This window comes from Globicephala melas, chromosome 2 (assembly GCF_963455315.2).
Source record: "Globicephala melas chromosome 2, mGloMel1.2, whole genome shotgun sequence".
Lineage (NCBI taxonomy): Eukaryota > Metazoa > Chordata > Mammalia > Artiodactyla > Delphinidae > Globicephala > Globicephala melas.
This window is the reverse complement of record NC_083315.2, coordinates 12178825-12203092: the sequence shown is the minus strand read 5'-3', so window position 1 is coordinate 12203092 and position 24268 is coordinate 12178825. Positions and strand designations below refer to the sequence as shown.

The following is a 24268-nucleotide window of genomic DNA, read 5'->3' as shown; positions in this document are numbered from 1 at the left end:
TAGGACCTAAAAAACAATGTCTAGTGGAAGTGATAAGAACAGAGAGTCTTGTCGCATTTTCTGATCCTAGACTTAAAACATTTAGGCTTTCACTATCAAATGTACTAATGGTTATGTTTTGTAGGTGCCCATTATAAGCTTTAGAAGGTTTCCTTCTATTCCCAGTTTGCTGAGAGCTTTTATCGTAAATGTATACTGGACTTTCTCAAATGGTTTTTCTACATCTATCTGCCCCCTGGCTCCAACGTTTTACATTTTTCCCACATGCAAAATACATTCATCCTCATCCAAGGCCTCAAAAAATCTCATTCTATAACGGCATCTGCTTGAAGTCAGGATCTCATTACTTAAATCAGGTTTAGGTGCAGTTGAGGCTCCTTGAATAAGTCTATCTTGATTGGAAGACCCAGGAACTGAAGAGACAAGTTATCTGACCCCACAGCCAACATACCATGATGGGACATAGGATAACCACTAAAGACTCTCCCCTTGGGTCATGGATTTATCTATTCCCACTGGAAATGTGTGATGGTTCCTAGGCACAGAAATTCAGACACGTATTTTATTAGAGTAAATGTCTGGGTTACCAAAATATCAGTTTTCTAGCTGAATGGCCAAATGCTGGCATGTTACAGGTAATAGAACTGGACAGACTTGAAGCATGGCTCAGAGGGAACTCAGGCAACAAGGAAACCAGTAACGGAATCAAAGCCCACTGCAAAGATAAGTCAATGCTGTGCCCTCAGAATGAGCGGCTAGAACAACCTTTGTAACTCCTTTCTATCTCAAGTCTGGATTGTTCCTAGAAATAAGGTGCACTGGGATGAAGTAGATAGAAAATTAGTTAAGGGTAAGAGTTCAATTATGGTAGTTTTCTGATAAGGACCCTCTTTTTTGTTAGCTTCACGATCAATGAAAGTTCAGGTTACAAAATCTACATATAAAAATCAGTAGCATTTCTATACACTAACAACGAATTATCTGTGAGAGTAAAAAGAAAATGATGCCATTTACAATATCACTAAAAGCAATAAAATATTTAGGGATAAATGTAACCAGGGGGGTGAAAAATCTCTACACTGAAAACTACAAGACACTGATGAAATAAATCAAAGAACATACAAATAAATGGAAAGAAACTTCATGCTCATGGATTGGGAGAATTAATATTGTTAAAATGTCCATACTACTCAAAGCCATCTATAGAGTCAATATAATCCCTATCAAGATTCCAGCAGCACTTTTTACAGAAGTAGAAAAACAATCCTAAAAATTATATGGAGCCACAAAGTCCCCCAAAAACCAAAGCAATCCTGAGAAAGAAGAATAAAGCTGGAGGAATCATACTTCCTGATTTCAAACTATATTATAAACCTATAGAGTCAAAACAGTATGGTGCTAGCATTAAAAACAGAGACCTAGACCAATGGAACAGAATCAAGAATATGGTCAACTAATATTTGACATGGCAGCCAAGAATACTCAATGGAGAAAAGACAGTCTCTTCAATAAATGGTGATGGGAAAATTGAACAGTCACATATAAAAGAATGAAACTAGACCCCTATCTTACACCACTCATAAAATTAACCCAGAATGGATGAGGGACTTAAATGTAAGACAGGAAACCATAAAACTAGATGAAAACATAGGGAAAAAGCTTCTTGACATGGGTCTTGACAATGATTTTTTTTTTGGATATGACACCTAAAGCACAAGTAACAAAATAAAAAATAAACAATTTGGGACTGCATCAAACTAAAAAACTTCTGCACAGCAAAAGAAATAATCAACAAAATGAAAAGACAACCTACAGAATGGGAGAAAATATATGGAAATCATATATGTGATAAGGGGTTAATATCCAAAATACATAATGATCTCATAAAACTCAATAGCAAAACCCCAAATAATCCAATTAAAAAATGGGCAGATGATATGAGTAGACATTTTTCCAAAGAAGATGTTCAAACGGCCAACAGGTACATGAAAAGGTGCTCAACATCATTAATCCCTGGGAAAATACAAATCAAAACCACAATGTGAGATCACCTCCCACTTGTTAGAATGGGTTGCCACTGAAAAGACAAGAGGTAACAAGTGTTGTCAAGGATGTGGAAAAAAAGGAACTCTTGTGCACTTGTTGGTGGGAATGTAAATTGGTGCAGCCGGTATGTAAAACAATACACAGGTTTCTCAAAAAATTAAAAATGGAACTACCATATGATTCCACTTTTGGGTATTTATCCAAAGGAATCAAAACACTATCTTGAAAAGATATATGCATCCCATGTTCGTTGAAGCGTTATTTACAATAGCCAAGACATGAAAGCAACCTAAAAGTCCATTAATGGATGAATGGATAAAGAAGATGTCGTATATTTATCCAATGGAATATGATCCAGCCATAAAAAAGAAGGCAATCTTGCCATTTGAGACAACATGGATGGACCTGGAGGGCATTATGCTAAGTGAAACAAGTCAGATAGACAAAGACAAATACTGTATGATCTCATATATGTGGAATCTTAAAAAACAACAACAACAACAATAATAAAAAACTCATGGATACAGAAAACAGATTGGTGGTTGCCTCAGGCAGGGGGTAGAGGTGGGACCAAAATGGGTGAAGGTGATCAAAAGGTACAAACTTCCAGTTATAAGATAAGTAGGTCCTGGGGACGTAATGTACAGCACAGTGACTGTAGTTAACAACACTGTATTGTATATTTGAAAGCTGCTAAGAGACTAAATCTTAAAAGTTCCCATGATACGAAAAAAATTATGACGGGCATTCCCTGGAGGTCCAATGGTTAGGAATCCATGCTTTCACTGCCGCAAGCTGTGTTGCACAGCCAAAAGGAAAAAGAAAAAAACTGTGTAACTTCACGTGATGATGGGTATTAAGTAACTAGACATATTGTGGTGATGATTTTGCAATATACGCATGTATCAAATCAATCATTATGCTGTATACCTGAAACTAATACGATGTTATATGGCAATTATATCTCAATTTGACCAAAAAAAAAAAAAAAAAAAAGGATAAAGGAAAGCCACCAAGCATAGGAATCACAGAAAGATTCAAAATTATTTCATATGCTTCTCCTAAAACTAACTAAGGGTACATCGTTCCATACTTTATTGCTTACCTATACTTACTGATCCTGCCTTTTTACTACAACCTCTTTGACTTTTTAAACTAGGCTCTTAATAGTCCAGAAAATAAACTGTATTGAAAACAGTAATAGACAAGCATGGAACAAAAACCCTTCAGGGAGCACGTCTTTTAATTTTTACAAAGTGACTCTGGTCAACCCCACCTTCTTCCACTCTTCCATCTGGCCACAATCACAAATCTCCATTTCTGGAAAAAAGCACTGTAGCAACAAAGAAAGCCCTAATAGCCACAAAGCCAGCCTCCCTTCCAAGTGAATAACAGAATCCCTTGGTGGGGGGAAGGGGGTGCCAAATAGTGATCTTGTTGGGCCCAAAGTTATGCCATGGAAACCCAGTCCTAAGAAGAACCTTAAGTACACTCCTTCTACTGAAAATATGAGCCTCCAGACCAGTTCTGAACACGCTGAAGGCTCTTGTGCTGTCGTGAGGTTTGCGACGCAAGATCTTGCTGCTTGGCAACAAGCGTGGTGCTCAACTTCTAAACAGCAAAATAAAACATGATTGGTTCCCCATGGGCAATATAATAGCACCAGTTAACCGCTTACAGTTCAAATAGAGCGGCAAAGTAATTCACAAACTGTGTAGTCCGTTCCTAGCATAGGCACGAACTCATTGATGGAGTAGTTTTAATTTCTTCTCTGATACTGCTAACAAACTGACAGTTTAACATCTGCTTCCCACTCTATAAAAACACTTTGTATTTTAATGACAATGTGCACATTTAGTTGTTTGTTTTCAGAAGCAACTCCTGGACTGGGGGGAATGACAGAAGAGGAAGGGGGTGGGGCAGAAATCGACCACGTATACTCAGTTCATGGAGATGACTTTTATACGCCAGGGGTTTAAAAGTAAAGAGTTCAAAATAACACATTTGTTAACACATGGTTTCTGTGGATAGCTAACCATAATTTTTTTCCTGGCCTGCATTCCCAAGTTGGTTTCATAGAAGGCTTTATTGTAGTCCCAGAGCATTGTTTTGCATTAATTTCTATGACAAGGCACCCAAAACACATGGTGCTGAGAGTAACAAAACAGAGTTAGGGAAACAGTCATGACTTGGCACAAAGTGTGACAAGCTGTAAAAAAGGGAATGTTTCAATATCTGAAGTGGTGTTGATTTCCTATGAACAACCTTTTCTCTTCTAAACAGTATCATATTCTTTTCAAGCACATTTAGAACGCCAGTCAAGCTGTGTTTTATTTTTGATTATAATAAACACAGTCAGTTTACTGTAACAAAGACATAGTAGTGGCGATCAGTTGAAAGCCAAAGTACGACACCATGAGCTGGACGGGGGGTGAAGTCGGGGAGCCTGGGGGGGGGGCGGGCGGGTAGTCAACTGATAAAATAAAAGACCAGCCGTCTGGAAAGTTCGCTTAAAAGAACATAAAAAGGCAGTGTTTTCTTATGAGACTAACACAGAATGCCAAAATATCTGGCTGGGCTCTTTTTTGTTGTCACTTATGGCAATTTGTAACTAAAAATAGTAAATCCTTCAAAATACTGGGCTCTCATATTTGTTTTTTTAATCCCTATAATAAAATACAAAAATTTTGTACACTGCTTTAAATTGTAATACTCTTTCTTGTATAAGACTCTTCTACATTGTACGTATATTTATTAAAGAACTACTCAAATTGTTTTCTCCAAAACAATCATTAAAAAATGTTTATAATTACGCATGCATTTAGATTATGGATAAAGGTGAAATGAAGAGTTCACAGTAAACAGTTACAAATAAAGTTTATAAAACTTTCATGATTAAGTTCCTGGATTCAAATTTATTAAGAAATAATGTAAATCCCCTTACCATTTCTTGCACTAATGATTTTTCAAACTCAAGCTCACATAGTAATTTGTCTCTGCCATTGATTAGCTGAAAGAGAGGAATATTACATTTTGATTAAAGGTAAGAAAATACTCAAGAGTCCTCCTCAGTGAAATCTAGTGAAACATTTTGATTCTAAATGTGAGGAAAATGGATCCCAATATGATCAAAGCAAAAATTAAATGTCCATAGATTACCATGTAATAATGATATACTACTATATAATTATTTTTATTATATAAGCAAGCAAAACATACATAAAAATGCCAATTTATTTACAACCTTTCTCACCCTACCCCCCAAAAAATGTGACTCAATGTCTAATAAAGCAAGTCCTACTCTATCAAAAAGAGCAATTTTGCTTTACTCATTATATGAACATTTCTCTTATTTTAGGTTTTGGTGCTATATTTATATGCATATCAAGCCATATTCATAACAACTGAAAACAGCCATCAAAGCATATACTGCAGGGCCTTTGTACCAACTTGACTTGCTTCAGTATTTTATTTTTTATAAATTTATTTTACTTTATTTATTTTTGGCTGCGTTGGGTCTTCACTGCTGCGCACGTGCTTTCTCTAGTTGCGGTGAGCGGGGGCTACTCTTCGTTGCAGTGCGTGGGCTTCTCACTGTGGTGGCTTCTCTTGTTGCGGAGAACAGGGTGCATGGGCTTCAGTAGTTGCAGCACGCAGGCTCAGTAGTTGTGGCTCACGGGCTCTAGAGCACAGGCTCAGTAGTTGTGGCGCACGGGCTTAGTTGCTCCGTGGCATGTGGGATCTTCCTGGACCAGGGCTCGAACCTGTGTCCTCTGCATTGGCAGGCGGATTCTCAAACACTGCGCCACCAGGGAAGCCCCACCTCAGTATTCTAAATGATTATTTGCAATTTGCATGTAGTATATACACTGACAAAATTCAACCCTTGGTTTTGACATCCATTCAATTCAATTAATTCATATATTCATTAATTTAATAAACATGTATGGAACACCTTTCAGATGCCAGACATTTTGTTCGGCTGTGGAGGTAGGGAAATGAAGTTAAACAGATCCCTTCCCTGGAGCACCTACAGTATGCTAGGAGAGCAATGTGAACAAAATAACTGTAACACATAAGAAAAAAGGTTAATAAGTCAAATCTTCAGGTAGTCGAAAAGCATAAAAATCCACATAACCTGGCAACCGTAATTATAACAAGTTCTGCTATACCCGGTGTCAATGGCACAGAAGGGCCATTTGACAAGGTTCTTGAAGGATCTGCAGAAGTTCAACAAGTTGGAGGAAGAGAAAATGGCAATAAAAACAGCAAAGTAACCACAGAGAAGCCTGGAGTAATGGAGGAACTGGAAAAAGTTTGGTGTTTGTGGACCCAGGGTGCATAGAGACAGGAATGGCAGGAAATGAAGGGAGACAGAGATTCAGGGTGATATTATGAGGGGGCTTGTTCACTTCAATTAGGAGCGGAGGGCAGACTGGTGTAAAGTGCAGAATTGGGGTTAGTTCAAATCAGAGCTCTGCTGCTTACTAGCTGTGTGGGTAAATTAATTCTATGCTTCAGGTCTTCGTTGTCTCATCTATAAAATTAGGATAATAAAACCTACTTTGAAGAGTTCTTCTGAAAAGAATTTGAGACAGCAAATGTAAAAGTGCTTAGCTGCTCCCGGCACATAAAAATCACCCAGAACATTTTGAGGTAGCCTGATTTTATGCTGAAGGCAATGGGAAGCCACTGAAGGTTTTAGCACGTAAGATTAGGGTATTAATAACCATAGCAGGGGTGTGGAAGCTAGATTTGAAGGGGATGAGAGTGGAGACAGGAAAATGAAGTAGGAATCTATGGAAATGATGGGGCCTCAACTAAGTCTGTGACAATGTTGTTGCAGAGAAAGGGGATGGGGGTAAATTTTGGAAGGAATGTCTACAGACCTAATGACCAACTAGATATAAGGTATGAAGGAGAGAGTAGATGGGAATTCCCTGGACTCCACGCTTTCACTGCTGAGGGCCAGAGTTCAATCCCTGGTTGGGGAACTAAGATCCCACAAGCCGTGCCATGCGGCATGGCCAGAAAAAGAAAAAAGGAGAAAGTAGAGAAGGACCCTAGATTTGTCACTTGGTCCTCTGGGATAGATGCCAATGTCATTCATTTAAGTGGGGAACACAGCCAAGTCCAGATTTGAGGAGTAATGAGTTCAAGATTTGACACTGAATTTGATGAACATGTAAAGCATTTATTTTTTAGCAAATATTTTTGAGCTAATATAAAGGTAATAAAGGAGAGACACAGTTCTTGACCTCCAGGGAGCATATAGTCCCAGGTATGCGGGGGCACAGAGGAAGCCCTTAATTACCATAGGAGACAGAAGGAGACTGTCAAAGAAGTCTTCCCAGTGCATGTAACATGGAAATTGAGGGTGAGGACAGAGTTAATATTACAGATGTGGTGTTCAGGGAAAACATGAAGCGGGGGAAGGTTCAGAAGTCATTTGTAACCAGATGTGTCAGTTATGGGAGAGTCTGAAGTCAGCCAGAGAGAAAACAAAAACCAAGGATAAAGAGAATTCCCAAGAACGGCATTCAAGTGAAAGATGGAGGAGGAGGAACCATTGACAGATATGGCTTGGGAAGGTGTGAGGGACTGAGCAAAACATCAGAAGCAAGCACTGCTGCAGAGGGCATCTCTGACATGGGGCATAGTCCTGCCACAGAGAGTAGAAGATTCAAGAAGGAATGAGACTGAAAAGGATTGAGGGCAAGATGAACCTCATGGTGACCTTACCAACAGGAAAAACTAGCAACAGGGGTGTGAAGAAGGGGCTAGTAGATACAGGTTTCTTTTAGTTGATATTTGAAGAATAGTGAATGGTAATTACTTCAGGGGTAATCAGGGTCAAGGGACACCACCCAGAATGATGGCTTGGCTATATCTGTAGGCCAGAGGGAAATGCTTAAAGGCATGTGAGAGACAGAGGGAGAGAGAGAGAGAGGCTGATGAAGAAAGGTCCCAGGAGAAGAAGAAGGAAGCTTGTGAAAGTGACTACACTACCCAAAGCAATCTACAGATTTAATGCAATACCTATCAAATTACCAATGGCAGTTTTCACAGAACTAGAACAAAAAATCTTAAAATTTGTATGGAGACACAAAACACTCCAAATAGCCAAAGCAATGTTGAGAAAAAAAATGGAGCTGGAGGAATCAGACTCCCTGACTTCAGACTATACTACAATGCTACAGTAATCAAGACAGTATGGTACTGGCATAAAAACAGAAATATAGAACAATGGAACAGGACAGAAAGCCCAGAGATAAACCCATGCACCTATGGTCAACTAATCTATGACAAAGGAGGCAAGGACATACAATGGAGAAAAGATAGTTTATTCAATAAGTGGTGCTGGGAAAACTGGACAGCTACATGTAAAAGAATGAAATTAGAACACTCCCTAACACCATACACAAAAATAAAGTCAAAATGGATTAAAGACCTAAATGTAAGACCAGACACTATAAAACTCTTAGAGGAAAACATAGGAAGAACACTCTTTGAATAAATCACAGCAAGATCTTTTTTGACCCACCTCCCAGAGTAAGGGAAATAAAAACAAAAATAAACAAATGGGATCTAATGAAACTTCAAAGCTTTTGCACAGCAAAGGAAACCATAAACAAGACGAAAAGACAACCCTCAGAATGGGAGAAAATATTTGCAAATGAATCAATGGACAAAGGATTAATCTCCAAAATATACAAACAGATCATGCAGCTCAATATCAAAAAAACAAACAACTCAATAAAAAATGGGCAGAAGACCTAAATAGACATTTCTCCAAAGAAGACATACAGATGGCCAAGAGGCACATGAAAAGCTACTCAACATCACTAACTATTAGAGAAATGCAAATCAAAACTACAATGAGCTATCACCTCACACTAGTTAGAATGGGCATCATCAGAAAATCTACAAACAATAAATGCTGGAGACGGTGTGGAAAAGGGAACACTCTTGCACTGCTGGTGGGAATGTAAATTGATACAGCCACTATGGAGACAGTATGGAGGTTCCTTAAAAAACAAAAAATAGAATTACCATATGACCCAGCAATCCCACTACTGGGCATATACCCAGAGAAAACCATAATTCAAAAAGACACCTGCACCCCAATGTTCATTGCAGCACTATTTACAATAGCTAGGTTATGGAAGCAACCTGTCCATCCACAGACAAATGGATAAAGAAGATGTGATACATATATACAATGGAATATTACTCAGCCATAAAAAGGAACGAAATTGGGTCACTTGTAAAGATGTGGATGGACTTAGAGACTGCCATACAGAGTGAAGTAAGAAAGAGAAAAACAAATATTGTATGTTAATGCATATATGTGGAATCTAGAAGAATGGTACAGATGAACCAGTTTGCAAGGCAGAAATAGAGAACAGAAGTAGAGAACAAACATATGGACACCAAGGGGGGAAAGGGGGGTGGTGGGATGAACTGGGAGATTGGGATTGACATATATACACTAATATGTATAAAACAGATAACTAATGAGAATCTGCTGTATAGCACATGGAACTCCACTTTGCTGTACAGTAGAAACTAACACAACATTGTAAAACAATTATACCCCAATAAAAAAAAATTCAAAAAAAAAAAAGAAGGAGGAAGAGATGGAGTCAGGCAAATGGGTGGAAGGATGGGTCAAGGCAAAGAAGAATGTCCCCTCTTCTGATGAGAAGGAGTAAAGGTGAGGCTAGGTAAGCTAAGTGACAGGGTGAGCAAGAGAGTGGAGAGGGGAAAAAAAAATCCAGGAGTCCACTGTGTTCTCTGTGAATTAGAGAACCGCGAGGAGGAATGGAATATGGAGTTGGGGAAAGTGGTAATGATGCAAAGAGCGGCAGTGGGTGGTTAGAAAGGGTGCTAATTACAGACACAAATGACTACCTACAAAATAGATAAACAACAAGGTCCTACTGTAGAGCAAAGGGAACTATATTCAATATCCTGTGATAAACCATAATGGAAAAGAAAATGAAAAAGAATATATATATGTATATATATAACTGAATCACTTTGCTATACACCTGAAACTAATATAGCATTGTAAACCAACTGTACTTCAATCAATCAATCAATAAGTTTGTTTTTTTTTAAGGATGCTAATTAGATCCAAGGGAAAGGATGGGTAGAGGAAGGGCATAGCACCTAAAGGCAAGGATCAGCTTGTCTCCAATGGCACAGCTCAATCCCTGAGCAAGGCCGGGGAACAGTGGGTACTGGTTACATGAGAGCCTCAGAAGGGGAGGTGGTGGTGTAGTTGAAGATGTGAAAGGCTGAACGGTGGGTTTAGAAAAGTAAAGGAATGAGAAGTGGAAGGAAAGGAAAAGATTTTGTGTTGAGTCTTATACCTTGGTCTGAAAAGAAGTGTCATTAAGTTTCCAATGGGCATCAGTTACTGGCGAACACCAAGGCCCTTGGCCCCAACCCTTCCTGCCTCCGTAGATGTCTCTCAGCAATGATCTCTTCTCTCTGTTGTACTTTTACCCTCTCATTCTTCTTTCCATCGACGTCATTTAAAAATACTCTAGTTTCATCTTTTAAAAAATTCCTTCCTCAACCCCATGTCCCCCTCCAACTACTCCCCGACCTCTCCCTGGCCATTCGCAGCCAAACTTCTAGAAAGTTGCACAAACCCACTGTCTCCACGTCTGCATTCACCCCCCATTCTCAACTGCTTCCACGTTCCAGTAAATGACCCTCATTAATTACCAGGGTCATTTTACTTGCCAAAGCTAATTGTCCAATCCTCCCTTTTTAGCCTTTTGCACACCTGGCCTCCGGGCAGCGCTGGGCACGCGGAATGAGTCCTTTCTCTTTGAAACTCTTGCCTGGCTTCTGTGATAGCCACTCTCTCTCCTGCTTTCCCCCTGCTCTACCTCTATTGTCATTTTCATTTGAATGTCAGTCTTCACTTCTCTCTGCTTAATCTCTCTGGCCTTCAACCTTCTTAAAGACCACAGCTTTTACTGCCTAACCATCTCTTGAATTCATCCATCCCCTTCATCCCCGTGTCACCGCCCTCCTTCTGTTTCGGACTTTATATTTCCCCTAGTTACGGACGCGCAGGCTCAGGGGCCATGGCTCACGGCCCTAGCCGCTCCGCGGCATGTGGGATCTTCCCGGACCGAGGCAGAAACCCGTGTCCCCTCCATCGGCAGGCGGACTCTCAACCACTGCGCCACCAGGGAAGCCCTATACAAGAAATCTTTTAACTGGCCTCTCTGGCTCTGGATTTTCCTCCCTCCCGTTCACCTTTTTTCTGAAACATGAATTCGATCCTGCCCCAACGTTCAAAGCTCCCCATCCGTTCAGAAGGTAACTCAAACCCCTTGGAATAACACTCCTCCATGATGCGCCCTGCTTCTCACCACCCCTGTTCCCACACCTCCTTCCGGCCAGAGCAAGTCATGTGCCCTCTCCTTTCTTTTGTTCTGGCTCGTCCACCTCCCCTTCACCCTTTCCTGCTAACGCTGACCTTGCTTCCAGGAGTCACCTCGGTGCCCTCCCTCCAGCCTTCCCCGATCCTTTACAGTCCAGGCTGTCTGTGCGACCACCTGCCCCCACGGCAAGCAACGCCGCCCTGCTTCCTGACACTAATCACACCTGGGCTATAATCTCTGACGACTGTCCCCTCTCAGAAGGAAATTCATATTTACAAATTTATAAATTCATGTATTCAGCCACAGGTGGAACACAGACTCAGCTGTCATTTGATTATTAAAATTTAAACATAAAAGCTACCGAATCCCATAATTGACAGCATTTAGCCCATGGAGACGGCAAGAGGTCAGCCTACCCAAATTCCATCCCATTTTCAACTTGTTTTTAATTGCATCCTGGACTGAAAAGGGGAATATGTGGCTTATCCAGAGGCTTCTGAGCTGCCCCTTTCCTCTCTTCCTGTTCTGTTTACTCCTCCCTCACACCCCAGACTCCCCCCTCTTCCTGCCCCAACACAAATTCTCACCACGTGGTCTCACCAGATCCCACCTCCTGCTCCAGCCATAGCAAATCACAGAGTTCCACGGGCGTAGCTTACACTTTATGCATTCACACGCTGCATGCAGCTCTTCCGCCCTCCTACCCACCTGGAAAAATCACTTCAAGCGAAGGAGTGTGAGATAGGTGTGGAAGAATAGGTGAAGCCTTTTTCTAGAACCTTCCAGGTAAAGCCAGGCATCTCTTCTCTATGTACGTACTTCTATTACAGTCCCTATCACCCTGCCCTATGGTTTTTGTCTCTCCCTCCAGACTTGCTCTCCCCCACAGCAAGGCTGCATGTGCGTATATAACACTTTTGTATCTCAGCACTGCCTGGCACTAAAAGGCATCTGATGAACATTGCTGAATTAATTGATTTAGTGGAGGACATTGGAAACAAACCGGTAAATGTCAGCTGTCATTTTGTTCAACAACTCCAGATCTGCTCTCCAACTGGCAAAGCACTTTGACGTACATTACCTCATTCTGTCCACACAGTAAGCCTGTGAGACTCAGGAAGGAGGATGAGGAACCAGCCCAAGTGGCCATAGTGTCAGAAATGGAACAGGAACCCTGATCAATACCAAATTATACCTACACTCATCTGGGTAGAGGCCCAGTGCATATAAAGAAAAAAAAAAAGAAAAGAAAAGAGACAGGATCAAAAAAGATGATCAAACAAACTATGGATTTGCTATATTTGTCTAGAACAGAGCTGTTGAATAGAAATATTATGTGAGTCTTATATATAATTTTAAACTTTACAGTTTATAGTTGAACTTATAGCCTTGTTAAAAAGGTAAAAGAGGGCTTCCCTGGTGGTGCAGTGGTTGAGAGTCCGCCTGCCGATGCAGGGGACACGGGTTCGTGCCCCGGTCCGGGAAGATCCCACATGCCACGGAGCAGCTGGGCCCGTGAGCCATGGCCGCTGAGCCTGCGCGTCTGGAGCCTGTGCTCCGCAACGGGAGGGGCCACAGCAGTGAGAGGCCCGCGTACCGCAAAAAAAAAAAAAAAAAAAAAAGGTAAAAGAAACAGGTGAAATTAATTTTAATAATATATTTTGTTTATCCCAATAGCTATTCAAAATAGTATCATTTAAATGGGTAATAATCCTCATTAAAAATCATTAGTGAGATATTTCACATTTCTTATGGTACCTAAGTCTTTGAAACCCAGCGTGTATTTTTCGCTTAGAGCACATCTCAATTCGGGGGCTAAAATTTCATGGGAGATACTTGATCTGCATTTAGATTTCATAAAATTTACAAATAAAAAGGTAGATTCACATATTCAAGTTATTCAAAATATACATAAAAGTTTTCAGTAACTGAAACAAATATCAGTATTTTTATACTGAAATTTAAAAATTAAAATTAAACAATTTAAAATTCAGCTTCTCAGTTGCACTAGACACAAGTGTTCAGCAGCCACCCATGGCTGGTGGCTACCATGGGGCACTGCGGCTCTAGAAAGCTGAGGCAGCATTTAATCGAAATACTTAAACCCACAGAGGGTATAACCAGCCACTCAGGGGCTAATGGCTTAACGGTGAGAGTTTCTGCTTTAATTTCCTTGAACTGCCCCCAGAGAAGAGTAGGCTCATCGGACTCATCTTTCCCAGAGACAGTACTGACTGAGTAGTTTAAGAAACATTTACATAAACGGAGATGGTTCCCTTGCAGGTTATTAAGCGAAACTAGAAAGCTGAGATTTCTTTTTTAACCTTAGAATTTGATGCCAAGAAAGTTAAACTTGTCAGTTCTGTAGACTCTTGTTATCTCTGTAAGAATGGCATTTGTACCCTCATCACTGAAAATAGGATGAAGCACAAGAAAATGACATCATGTTGTGAAAACCTGTGATGGATTCAGTGATCACAGAAGACATCTCCCAGCTCTGACCGATCATGGCATACATTTGTTTACAAAACAGTTCTTGGAAGTCATTTTATCTAAAACCTAAGAATACCCAGAGCTGCAAAATCAGGTTGAAACCTGAATCTAAGTCACCTGAGCTCTGGATATGAGGCTAGTGTGACTGAGGAACTGAATTTTTAATCTTATCCAATTTTACTTAATTTTTATTTAAAAATTACTACTCGATTCAGTTCACAGAAACCTTTATGTTTATTTGGAATAATCGAGGATGTAAATCCACGTTTCGTCTATAAATTTTATGAACTCTAACTACATTCTCATTCTCTGAGTCACTCAAAGAGTATTTTTATTTTTAAGTGTGCCGGCACGGTGCTGAGCGCTGGGAAGAGATCAGAGACCGAAAGACAGTACTGTCTCTGGGTTGTGGGGTCTTCGGCAAGGCAGACTGACCATCACAGAAAAGGGTTTTGAGAGCTAAGAAAGCACAAAGCAGGAGCCCCTGACCTGGGTGTAGAGGGCAGGAACTACCGCGGTCCTGCGGCATTTGATGCCCCAGGAAATCTTGATCTTCATGATATCAAAAGAATTTCCTGCTCTAAATACAGATTTCCTGGATATACAAACCCAGTTCATTCATATACAGAAAAATGAACATAAACCAACATCTGATCTGAAAATAAGGCTGCTCATTTTTAATAATATCATTTTTCCACAAGCACATCTTCGGACTCCCTGTGTCATATGCTTTTTCAGTTCTTACAGTCAACAAGGTAGATACTCAGTTATCCCAAATAAAAGAAAACATGAATTTGTTTTCAAGATGGAATCCTTTTTCATTACTAAAGAAATAATCCTGAGTAACGGGCGAGATTAAAAACAGAAACCGACTTTTCTCTACATCATAAGGCAAGGGGGACACAGGGTTATTTCACCAATTATGCTGATATTGCCATTGAAAAGAGTCATTCATCAATGCAAAAAAGTTACAGTACCTTTTGAATGGTTTTATGATCCTTTTCTGCCATCTCTTTCAGACTTATAATTTCATCTTCTGTAAACAAAAGGAGAGAGAGGCCAAGCATGAAATTACAAGCTTATGGCCCTGTATTCAATCTGCCTGCTTCAGGGCAGGCTGTACACTGCTGGCAGGCATGGTGGACGCAAGTCCTAGCAGGACTGTGACCTTCACAACTGCCCTTGACATTCACAGCCTTCTTCCTGCTGTTCAGATGGCTGGTCAGATAGGGATTAAGAACTAAGTTCAAGATCCAAGTGTGGCTCAGGGTTGAAAGCTTTTCATCGATACTAGCAAGAGATATTTCTGCTGTTAGTCACAGCCAATACAAACGGCTTTAGCAGGTGGTACTTTATGACTCAGTAAGAACTACCGAAACCTGAAAAAGCATTACTATACCACATCAGAAGAGAAACGAAACTACACTGACGTGGGATAATTTTACATTCAAGGAATATTGTCCTATATCTGATTGTATCAATGTTTTGCTGTAAATTTTGAATTGCCTACTCATAGCTTTTCATACTGCAGATTAAGGATATCATTGTGTGACTAACATAAATACAAAGATAGCAGTACGTGTAAAGACGTTAAAGCAATCTAACTTGGTGATTTAAATGCAATATTTACCACTGTTTATAGATATAAAAAAGAGGGTATAAAGTCTACAAATGGAAATTTGAACTTAACATTTGTACCAAAAATTGAAGATAATGTAGTAAGTAGTAGCATATTTTTCTGAAGGGCCAACTCTGTTTCTCCACAAAGCACACCCCAATATATATGCTTAAATATTAAAATGTTATAAATTTTAGATAATTAAGCACATGAAACAGAAATCAGCACAAGTTTCTATTTGTTTATAATATTTCTAAGTGATATAGAATACTGATTAGCACAATGCTTGGCTTAGAAAACAACCACCCTGAGTTAAAAAGGCATGGCTGGGGGAGTATGACCAATTTCTGTCTCAAGAAAAGAATGAAAATGAAAAGTGGCTAACGAACTGATGTTTTAAATGTAGGTAACCAAACAAACATATGTTTGGAAAAGACAAGCATGGTTATGAATTTTATAAAGTGCCCAATGTAGAGTTTTCTCAAAAATGACTTTAAAATGTTACCTAATAATGAATTTTCTTTTAGATTGAGTCGGATGTCTTCTTCGAGTTCTGAAATGACTTGAAGCAGTCTCTCATTTTCCACTTTGTACTCCAAATTTTCCTTTTCCAGAGCTGTTCTTAGAGGGCTGTCGTCTTTGATAAAAGAGTCCTAAAAGATGGAGAATTCCATATTTCTAAGCAGGGAGCCAAGGATTTAAATATGCAACACAAGACAATACAGATACAGAAGAGCTATCATATAATTTTCTGAATTCTATTACACACTTATAATATGAATAGTAAAAAGGAAGGAGACTAAATAGAGCTTGCTGGGAGAAAGGCTGCAGTACATTCTGTACAAAGACCACAGCACATGGGGACAGTTTATTGACAGGAATAATGCATATCATACTGTTTGTGTGCCCTCATCATTCAGGTCAATTCATTATGGAGGCAGCTGGGGCCCCTCCACCCACACTTCCCTCTGTGTGTGTCTGAAGTGCTGTCCGCCCGTAACCAGGCAGGCTGGGGAGACCGCGGATGGGCAGCAGCCGGGGGGGTGGGGGGGTGGGAGGGTGGGGGGGAGGGCAGCAGCGCCGGGGGGGGCGGGGCAAAGCGCACGGCTAAGGAGGGGGGCTTGTCGCCTTTGTGGCATTCCCCAGTGTCAGTGCTGCCAGTGTCATGAGGAGCACATCACATGTCAAAGTGGTGACGTTTTCAGGCTGGGAGCCGCATGGAGTCCATCAGGCACACGGATAACCACACAGTTGGTTTTCTGCTTGGTGAAGGAGCCACCCAGAGGCAATTCATATTCTGAACATTAACGTGGCTTTGCATGCCTGTCACACTGGGACTGTGCAGGCGTTTAATGCTATTGAGGACTTCGGTTTAAATCTCTATGCAAACAGTGATTACCTTGTAAGAAGGTTTCAGGATAACTTACAACAAAAGACTTTAAAGTTATAGTTTTAGTAAAGCAAACTCATTTACATTTTTATTATGTGCGTCTTTTGTTTAAATCTTGCCATGTCCATTATGGGAGAAGCTTTTTCTTACGCAGTAGAAGCTTATGGGGACAGCTAGTCTTCTTTTCTTCTTCTTCTTCTTGTTTGTTTCAAAGCTTTTGAAAACATCTGAATATGCTTGCTTATGGCTGTCTAGATTTTATTGCCACACTTTTTTTTTGAATTAAGATGTAATGAATTGGAGAAGCTGGTGCAGAACTTTATACTTCATGATGATACAATATTAAACTGATTATGCAATCTCAAAATATTAAACAGCATGTTTGAAAGTCATTGTATTGTTACACTAAAAGAGAAAAGCGTCTACATGCCTTCCTTCAAAATTAATATAAACACTAGAAATACTTTTGAACTTTAATCTTCAGGTGAATTATAAGCTATTCTTTTTGTAGCAATGCCATGATTGCAAATACACAAGAATAAATTCTCCTCTCAAAAACAAAACCATTCCTCCCAATATAACTGGTGTCCCTTTGAAACTATACTTTGATTTAACTTTAGAGATATCTGAAAGTAAATTATTAAAAATGTTTTCCTCTGTGGTTATAATGGTTAAAAAGAAAAATAAGTGGGTACAATGTTTTATAGTACATGAATAAATCCTTGAAAAACAAGTGACTTACTAATGAAGTTAGTTATATCAGTTAATATTTAAAATAATGTTAAATTTTGCACTAAGCCCAATTATGAATCTTCATGATTTTGAGTCACCATTCATTTAAATTATTTAACCCCAATTCATTCTTAACTAACAAATCTAATAGCTAAGAAACAACACTGTTTTCTTAATAAAGAATCCCAGTCATTAATTTCTTGTCCCACATGGTTCAACTTGAGAACATCACAGAATGTATTTATGGACTAAAAAAGCTTTCTTAAAGACAAACAACATTTGCCTTAATAGCCTTAAGCATACGTTTCCTAACAGTGGCAGAAAATGAACATCCACTGTGGATTACGTGAGCGCTCATTATTATAAACTAAACGAGAACTATCTGAATTAATCAGATGAAGTGTAAAATTTACCAGTGGTAGCAGCTAACACCTAAGTGCGTTTTCTAAAAATCTGGTAGAAAAGCAGGAAACAAGGAAACACGTCCAACTCGAGGGGTTTTTTTCTCCACAAATCCATCGACAGCCCCTCTTCCTGAAAGGTTAACCTTTAGCTCTGTCCCCACCATCTGTCAGCTGCAGGAACTGCAAGTAATTAACTATTCAGATTCTCACAGCAATGAGGACACTCATTAGCAAAATGAACAAAGGGATAGTTCTGGGCGGCTACGGTCATCTGTTACACTCTGAGTGGCAGGTTTTGTGGTGGTGTTCCTTCGACCATCTGCCCACACCACTAGCTTTGGCTCACTTAAACCATGAGACTTCTTTAAAACAAACTGCATTAACAAACCGAAGTTAAGAAGGATGGAGATCATTAAAAGGTGGTTAACTGGGCTTCCCTGGTGGCGCAGTGGTTGAGAGTCCGCCTGCCGATGCAGGGGTCACGGGTTCGTGCCCCGGTACGGGAAGATCCCACATGCCGCGGAGCGGCTGGGCCCGTGAGCCATGGCCGCTGAGCCTGTGCGTCCGGAGCCTGTGCTCCGCAACGGGAGAGGCCACACAGTGACAGGCCCGCGTACCGCAAAAAAAAAAAAGGTGGTTAACTAGTTAAAGCTATTAAAAGCCACATTATAGCCTAAGACAGGCTGTGTGTGATCCACAGTCACTCTGGAAATTTAAATTTATAAAGTAACTTGCCAGTTTAGAGTTTTTCTATCGTGTAGTGAGCGCCAGGACTTCAAGTGGTGGCTTACATTGGTCTACTTCTCTTGTGAGCCAAGATGTGCAGTATCACTGTTCCCAGGTTTCAGAATCCCAAACTGAGTCATGAAAGAATCGTTTCTGAAAACAGGTGTGCTCCAGAGCCTTGACACTCAAAATGTGGTCCAAGGACCAGGAGCCTCAGCATCACCTGGGAGCTTTTTGAAAATGCAGAATCTCCAGCCCCAGCCCAGAATCTGTATCTTAACAAGAGCTGCAGGTGACCCATACACACAATAACACAATAAAGGCCGAGAAGCACCGTTTGGAGCACCGCAGGTGCCTTCCCAGCAGTCTCCCTTCTGCCATTTTGGCGTCTCAATCCTGCAGGCTCCACGTACAGTACTTGGACATCTCAATTTGAGGCTGCGGGTGGAGTGGGCTTCTGCTGCATGCCCATGCTGCATGGCAGTCACGGAGACGAGCAGGTGCTTTCCCAGTGAGTGACAACCAGGAAAGCGGCACACTGGGGCAGTGTAGCCCTGCAGAGCTGCCACTTTTGAATGACAGCTCTGTTTCAGAACTGTCAGCAACAAATAGTTACATTCACCTGTTGGTGGGGGTGAGGGGATGTGGGTGTGATAGTTGCATAGATCATCCATGTTGGGTAAGAAACAAAAATGAAAAATCTTTTCAAAACAACTCCAATTGCACTGAAAGCACATATGCATGTGCCTGGGCACATAGACACACAGGCACACATACCTCGACAGGCTAGTTTCTTTAGCAATTCTCCAGTGGATTTATCAGCGTACTGCATGGCAACCTGATAACTACAGCAGTGTGCCATTAAGTCATTGCAGGTTTTTACAGAATCTGCAAAGACACTCAGCCCTTGAATGTAGTTGGTCTGGGGTCGGGGTGGGAGTGGGGGCGGGAATTCAACATTAAGGGTGTTCTGACCTGGAGAGATGAGGCTTCTGGAACTTGAAGAGATTCTTTTTTCTGATTTCCATTTTGTCATAAATATAAGTTAAATTAGCTGTTTATTAAACCTTCCCTTTCCTATCATATTCTTAGATTTCATTCTACAACAGTCCTAGAGAGGGATTATGACTAGTAACTATAGAGCGATTTATATAATTGGACTATGAGAAAGAACTAGAGCGTTTCCTTACTGTTTATTCAGTTTGCTTATTTCAAGCTTTTTACAAGTTTTTTCCATTGCTGCATTGAAATTTTCTAAATTGTTTCTCCAAATTCGGTTTTCCAAATCTAGTTTCAGATACTTGCTGTCGCAAGTTTTTTTACACCACTAGAGGGAGCAGTCGTATTAGATGAAATTTCAAATTTAAAAGGTAATTCACCTAGAACTTGAGTGGCATGGAGTTCTAGGAAAGCTAGTTCTTAGAGGATCTTTAAAAAGAAATTTTCAGACGTTTATTTTATATAACCCGTGATCTGCTTTTGCAGTGTTCATGTCCGTCCTCCCAAATGTACACTAGCCCTGCTCTGCGCTGTCCTCAGTCAGCCTGGCGCTTTGCTGGGGTCCTAAGAAGCTGGGAAAAATGTATATACCCAGTTCATCAGAAGTCTCACTTTCCTCAAATCTTAAGGTGTTTACAGAAAGACTGATGTGGTGTCCTTGGGGACAAACTACAGTGAAACAGCCAAGGTCTTCAGGATGCCACCCGAGCCAGAGAACGCCTTCTTATACAAGAGCGGGGTGCAGGCCTGCCACTTTCTGTGGTCCTCACCAAGCCCCATCCACCCTCATCCCCTATACTCAGGCCATCCAGACAGACCAGTTAACGGGCTGAGGACACTCAGAGGTGTAAACACACCAAGAAAGACCTCGTGTTTTACTGGAAGAAGCTCAATTACCGAATTGGGATGTTCTCAGCAGTGCATTTCATGGAATGTAAACCAGATAGTCATGAGGACTTGTGTATTTCCTCATAATGATAACTAGAATTTATATGCACGTCTTTCTTCAAAGAACTCACAGCATTTCATATCCACTACAACGGGTATCCTCCTCATAACTCTGTTGGCTAGGCAGGTATCACCTCCCATTTCACAAATGGGAAACAAATGGATCAAAATTGCCTTGCTAACTGATGCTGGACATTGGTAGCCAAGTCAGGACTAAAAGCCAAAACTGTTAGTCTTATTTTAACCTTTTCTGTTAAATTATTTTCTCCAAAAAATAAGAGTAAATGTAGATCTAAGACAAGAAAAGTAAATGCAAAAATTGGATGTGCCTCTCCCTCCAAGGCAACCAGAACATATACAAAGAAATAATATTCAATTTTATTAGGTCTATGATAATAATCCTTAATACCACATTGCTTAGAAGATGCTCTGGTTTTTTTAGAACATAGAGAATTCTAATAGATTAAACAAAGCACTCCTTCCCCCGTTCGTAAATAAAGTCCTTTAGAATGGCGCAAGTTCAATTTCTTATCTTTTCTAACTTTGGGGTTTTAAGTAAGAATACTAGTGTGGGACTTAGATAAACCAAGGACTGCACTTAAAGGGCCCAGCAAACCATAAGTGTTTCTTCCTAGTGTTAACACTTTGATGTATAACTTCTCAGGCTTCTTCCATACATATATATGCATGTGTCGATATTTATGCGTATCTATACACAGGTATTAATATACACTATATATTAATTATAACATACATTATAATGATATACCTATAGACCATAATACCATAATCTATTATAATAATATAATGTGTGTGTGTATATATATATATATAGCAACTTTAATTCTTCCTCTATACAGAGCTCCTCCCTCCTCATGCGGGCCTTTGGGTTCAGCTGGACCTCGGTTCTCATGTCACGTCAGCATTTACCAGCTGTGCCCGGGGTGTAAGTCAGCTTCCTTATCGGTAAACTGCGCTGTGATGTGAGGAGGTAACCCTGCCAGTTGACACTCAACAGGTTGTGATTCTCTGGCCTCCCTGCTTGCCTCTCCTACTCAAACAATCCACTTCTTGCTCCTAGAACCTAATACGAAAACCCCTCTATGGCTCTGCGCTGTGGTTGGGCAGTACAGCCGGCAGCTCAGAGCTGATCTGAGATGAAAATAAACTCTCCTCTAGGGTCCACACTTTCCAGATCCTTCACATTCACCTCCTTGACAGGCAGCTAAGCTCTCCTTTCTGCTTTCTCTCTCTTTGCATTTTTTGTTCTGTCAGTGCTCTGAGCAGTAAAGCAGCTTCTGGCTCCTACTGCAAAGGGGAGAAGAGGGCAAAAACCCTCTGAGAATTTTCCTTCTTGACATTTCCACTTAAGGTCATCCTGTTCCAAGTTGGTTTCTTGGAAGCCTCTGACTTGAGATTGTTTTGTGTCTTTCAAATTATCTGGACTGCAAAAAAGGTGGGACTCTTCCAAATTAAAACAAAAATCTCTTTACATTTCTTCTAGGGTGGGGAAATTTCTGTAGTGGGAGATAGGTTATTTTATTTCTATTACAAATAAAAATTGAGAACAATTATATTGCTCCTACTTATAATTATTATGGGTTTTCTAGAATATGGTGTCGAGCACAAAAAGGTTGGACTGGCTTATGTTGTGGAGAGATACCCAAGATACATGCATTGTAATCCCTTTATTCCGACCCCAAGCTTTTAGACAGTTGTAACTTCATTTATATGTATTAAAATGAATTACTCTTTGCTGTGAAACTTACAACTTTTTGAGATCCAAATTCTTCACACTGGTCCAGTTCTTCTCTTAATTCCTTAATGAGTTCTTCTTTCTCCTTCAGTTTTTTTAACAAAATATTCATTTTGACAGTCATTGCGTCATGCACAGGTGTCTTCTCTTCTTCCACCTCAAAGAATTTCTGGGGGGAAAAAGCAGCATTAAAAGTCAGACACTATGCTAGCACCAGCAGAAACCATTTCATGTTTTATTCAAGCTCCTGTCTTGTAAAGTTATTTTATTTTTGCAACTGGCACACAAGTTTTAGTAAACAACTCTGCTTATATTGAACAATACACTGAAGTGTCATGGTATACAGCACAGTATTATTCTATGAGACAAAGCATGAGTCTGACTGCGTCAGCCATGCCAGTAATATTAATAATAATAATAGTAAACCTTAATAGGAAATCCACATCATGATTGTGAATGTGCTACCTCAATCTTCTTCTACAAAGGAAGGCAGCAAAAATTTTGACGATGTAAGAAAGGAAATGCACTTCAGCGGTGCAACTAATTCCCTCAGTGGTTTGGAATGGAGATGTGAACAAAAGAAGAACCATTTCTTGACAGCCTATTTTAAGCATTGAGGTGCTAACCTATTTGCAGCCATTGCTCTGAAGAATTGTATCACAAGACCAAAACAAGGAAAAATGCTTTAAAATGATGCCGTGCTTTACTGCCGACATATAAAAATCTCATTTTCAACACAGACATGCAAAAGCATTTTGTCCATTTTGGACTCTGTGAATTACAGAGTGAATCACAGCATCTGTGAATTACAGAAGAATTATTTTATTTTTATCATTTGTTTGTTACTAATACGTTTGGACACATGGACATACAGGAAATATAGTAAAACCTAACCATATCTGCTAATATATTATATTTCAAAGAATTAGATTTACAAACTAAAATTGTTCTAATATTATACGATGAACACCGGCAGACTGAGAAGAATAATAATACATCGAGGTAGCATTAAGAGTCAAGCTAAGGGCATAACACTGACACAGTCTACACCACACTGATGAAAAACATCAGTAAGTGAATATGCAGTAGAGTTAAAAAGAGTGTAAACAGAACAATCCATATGACAATATAGCTTTCTAATTGGGAGATTTTAAAGAACAGCACTGAGTATGTAGATCTATTTTTCACATCTACTCTGTTTATGTCTACAGTTCAAACGCTCTGCAGAGACTAAGTTACCCCACTGGTGCTCTGGGTGTAAGTGACAGGGCAGCTCAAATCCAACAGGTCTGAGCGGAGGTTGCCCATCTTCACTCTCCTCCTTTCTACCTTCCCCATTTATAACAGCAGCCCAAGCCAGAAACCGATTTTCCGTCATTTTAAGGACCCCCTCCCCCCTCACCTCACCAAATCCGTTCAACCCACCCCTAAATCACTCCCGAGCCCACCCTCCCCTTCCCTGTTCCCCCGCCTTCACGTTACCACCAAATCCGGGTCCGCTCGCCCGCACGCAGCAAAGCCGATCTACTGACACCGGGTTGCGGTGCCGTGTGTTTATTGTAAGGCGCCAAGCCGGGAGTCCGGGACAGCTAACGCTCAAAAAACCCGAGCTCCCTGATGGGATTCAGCAAAATATTTTTAAAGGCCAGGTGAGGGAAGGGAGCCCAGGATGTGTGATCAGCTCGTGCACCATTCTCAGAGTGGCTGACGGTGAGGTAGTGGGGGTGGGGTGGGGGGGGGTGTCAC

At 40.4% G+C, this 24268-nt stretch overlaps 1 protein-coding gene across 1 annotated transcript in view; it reads right to left on the bottom strand.

The window, feature by feature from the left end:
* The window catches only part of C2H10orf67 (chromosome 2 C10orf67 homolog), a 93147-nt gene that overhangs the window by 46023 nt on the left and 22856 nt on the right, over positions 1-24268 (bottom strand). Inside the window, exons 4-7 of the mRNA XM_060293678.1 lie at positions 22536-22691; positions 16073-16220; positions 14927-14985; positions 4991-5056 (exon numbers count right to left, since the gene is read on the bottom strand). Of these exons, the coding sequence (XP_060149661.1) occupies positions 4991-5056; positions 14927-14985; positions 16073-16220; positions 22536-22691 (429 nt within the window). The remainder of the gene's footprint in view (positions 1-4990; positions 5057-14926; positions 14986-16072; positions 16221-22535; positions 22692-24268) is intronic.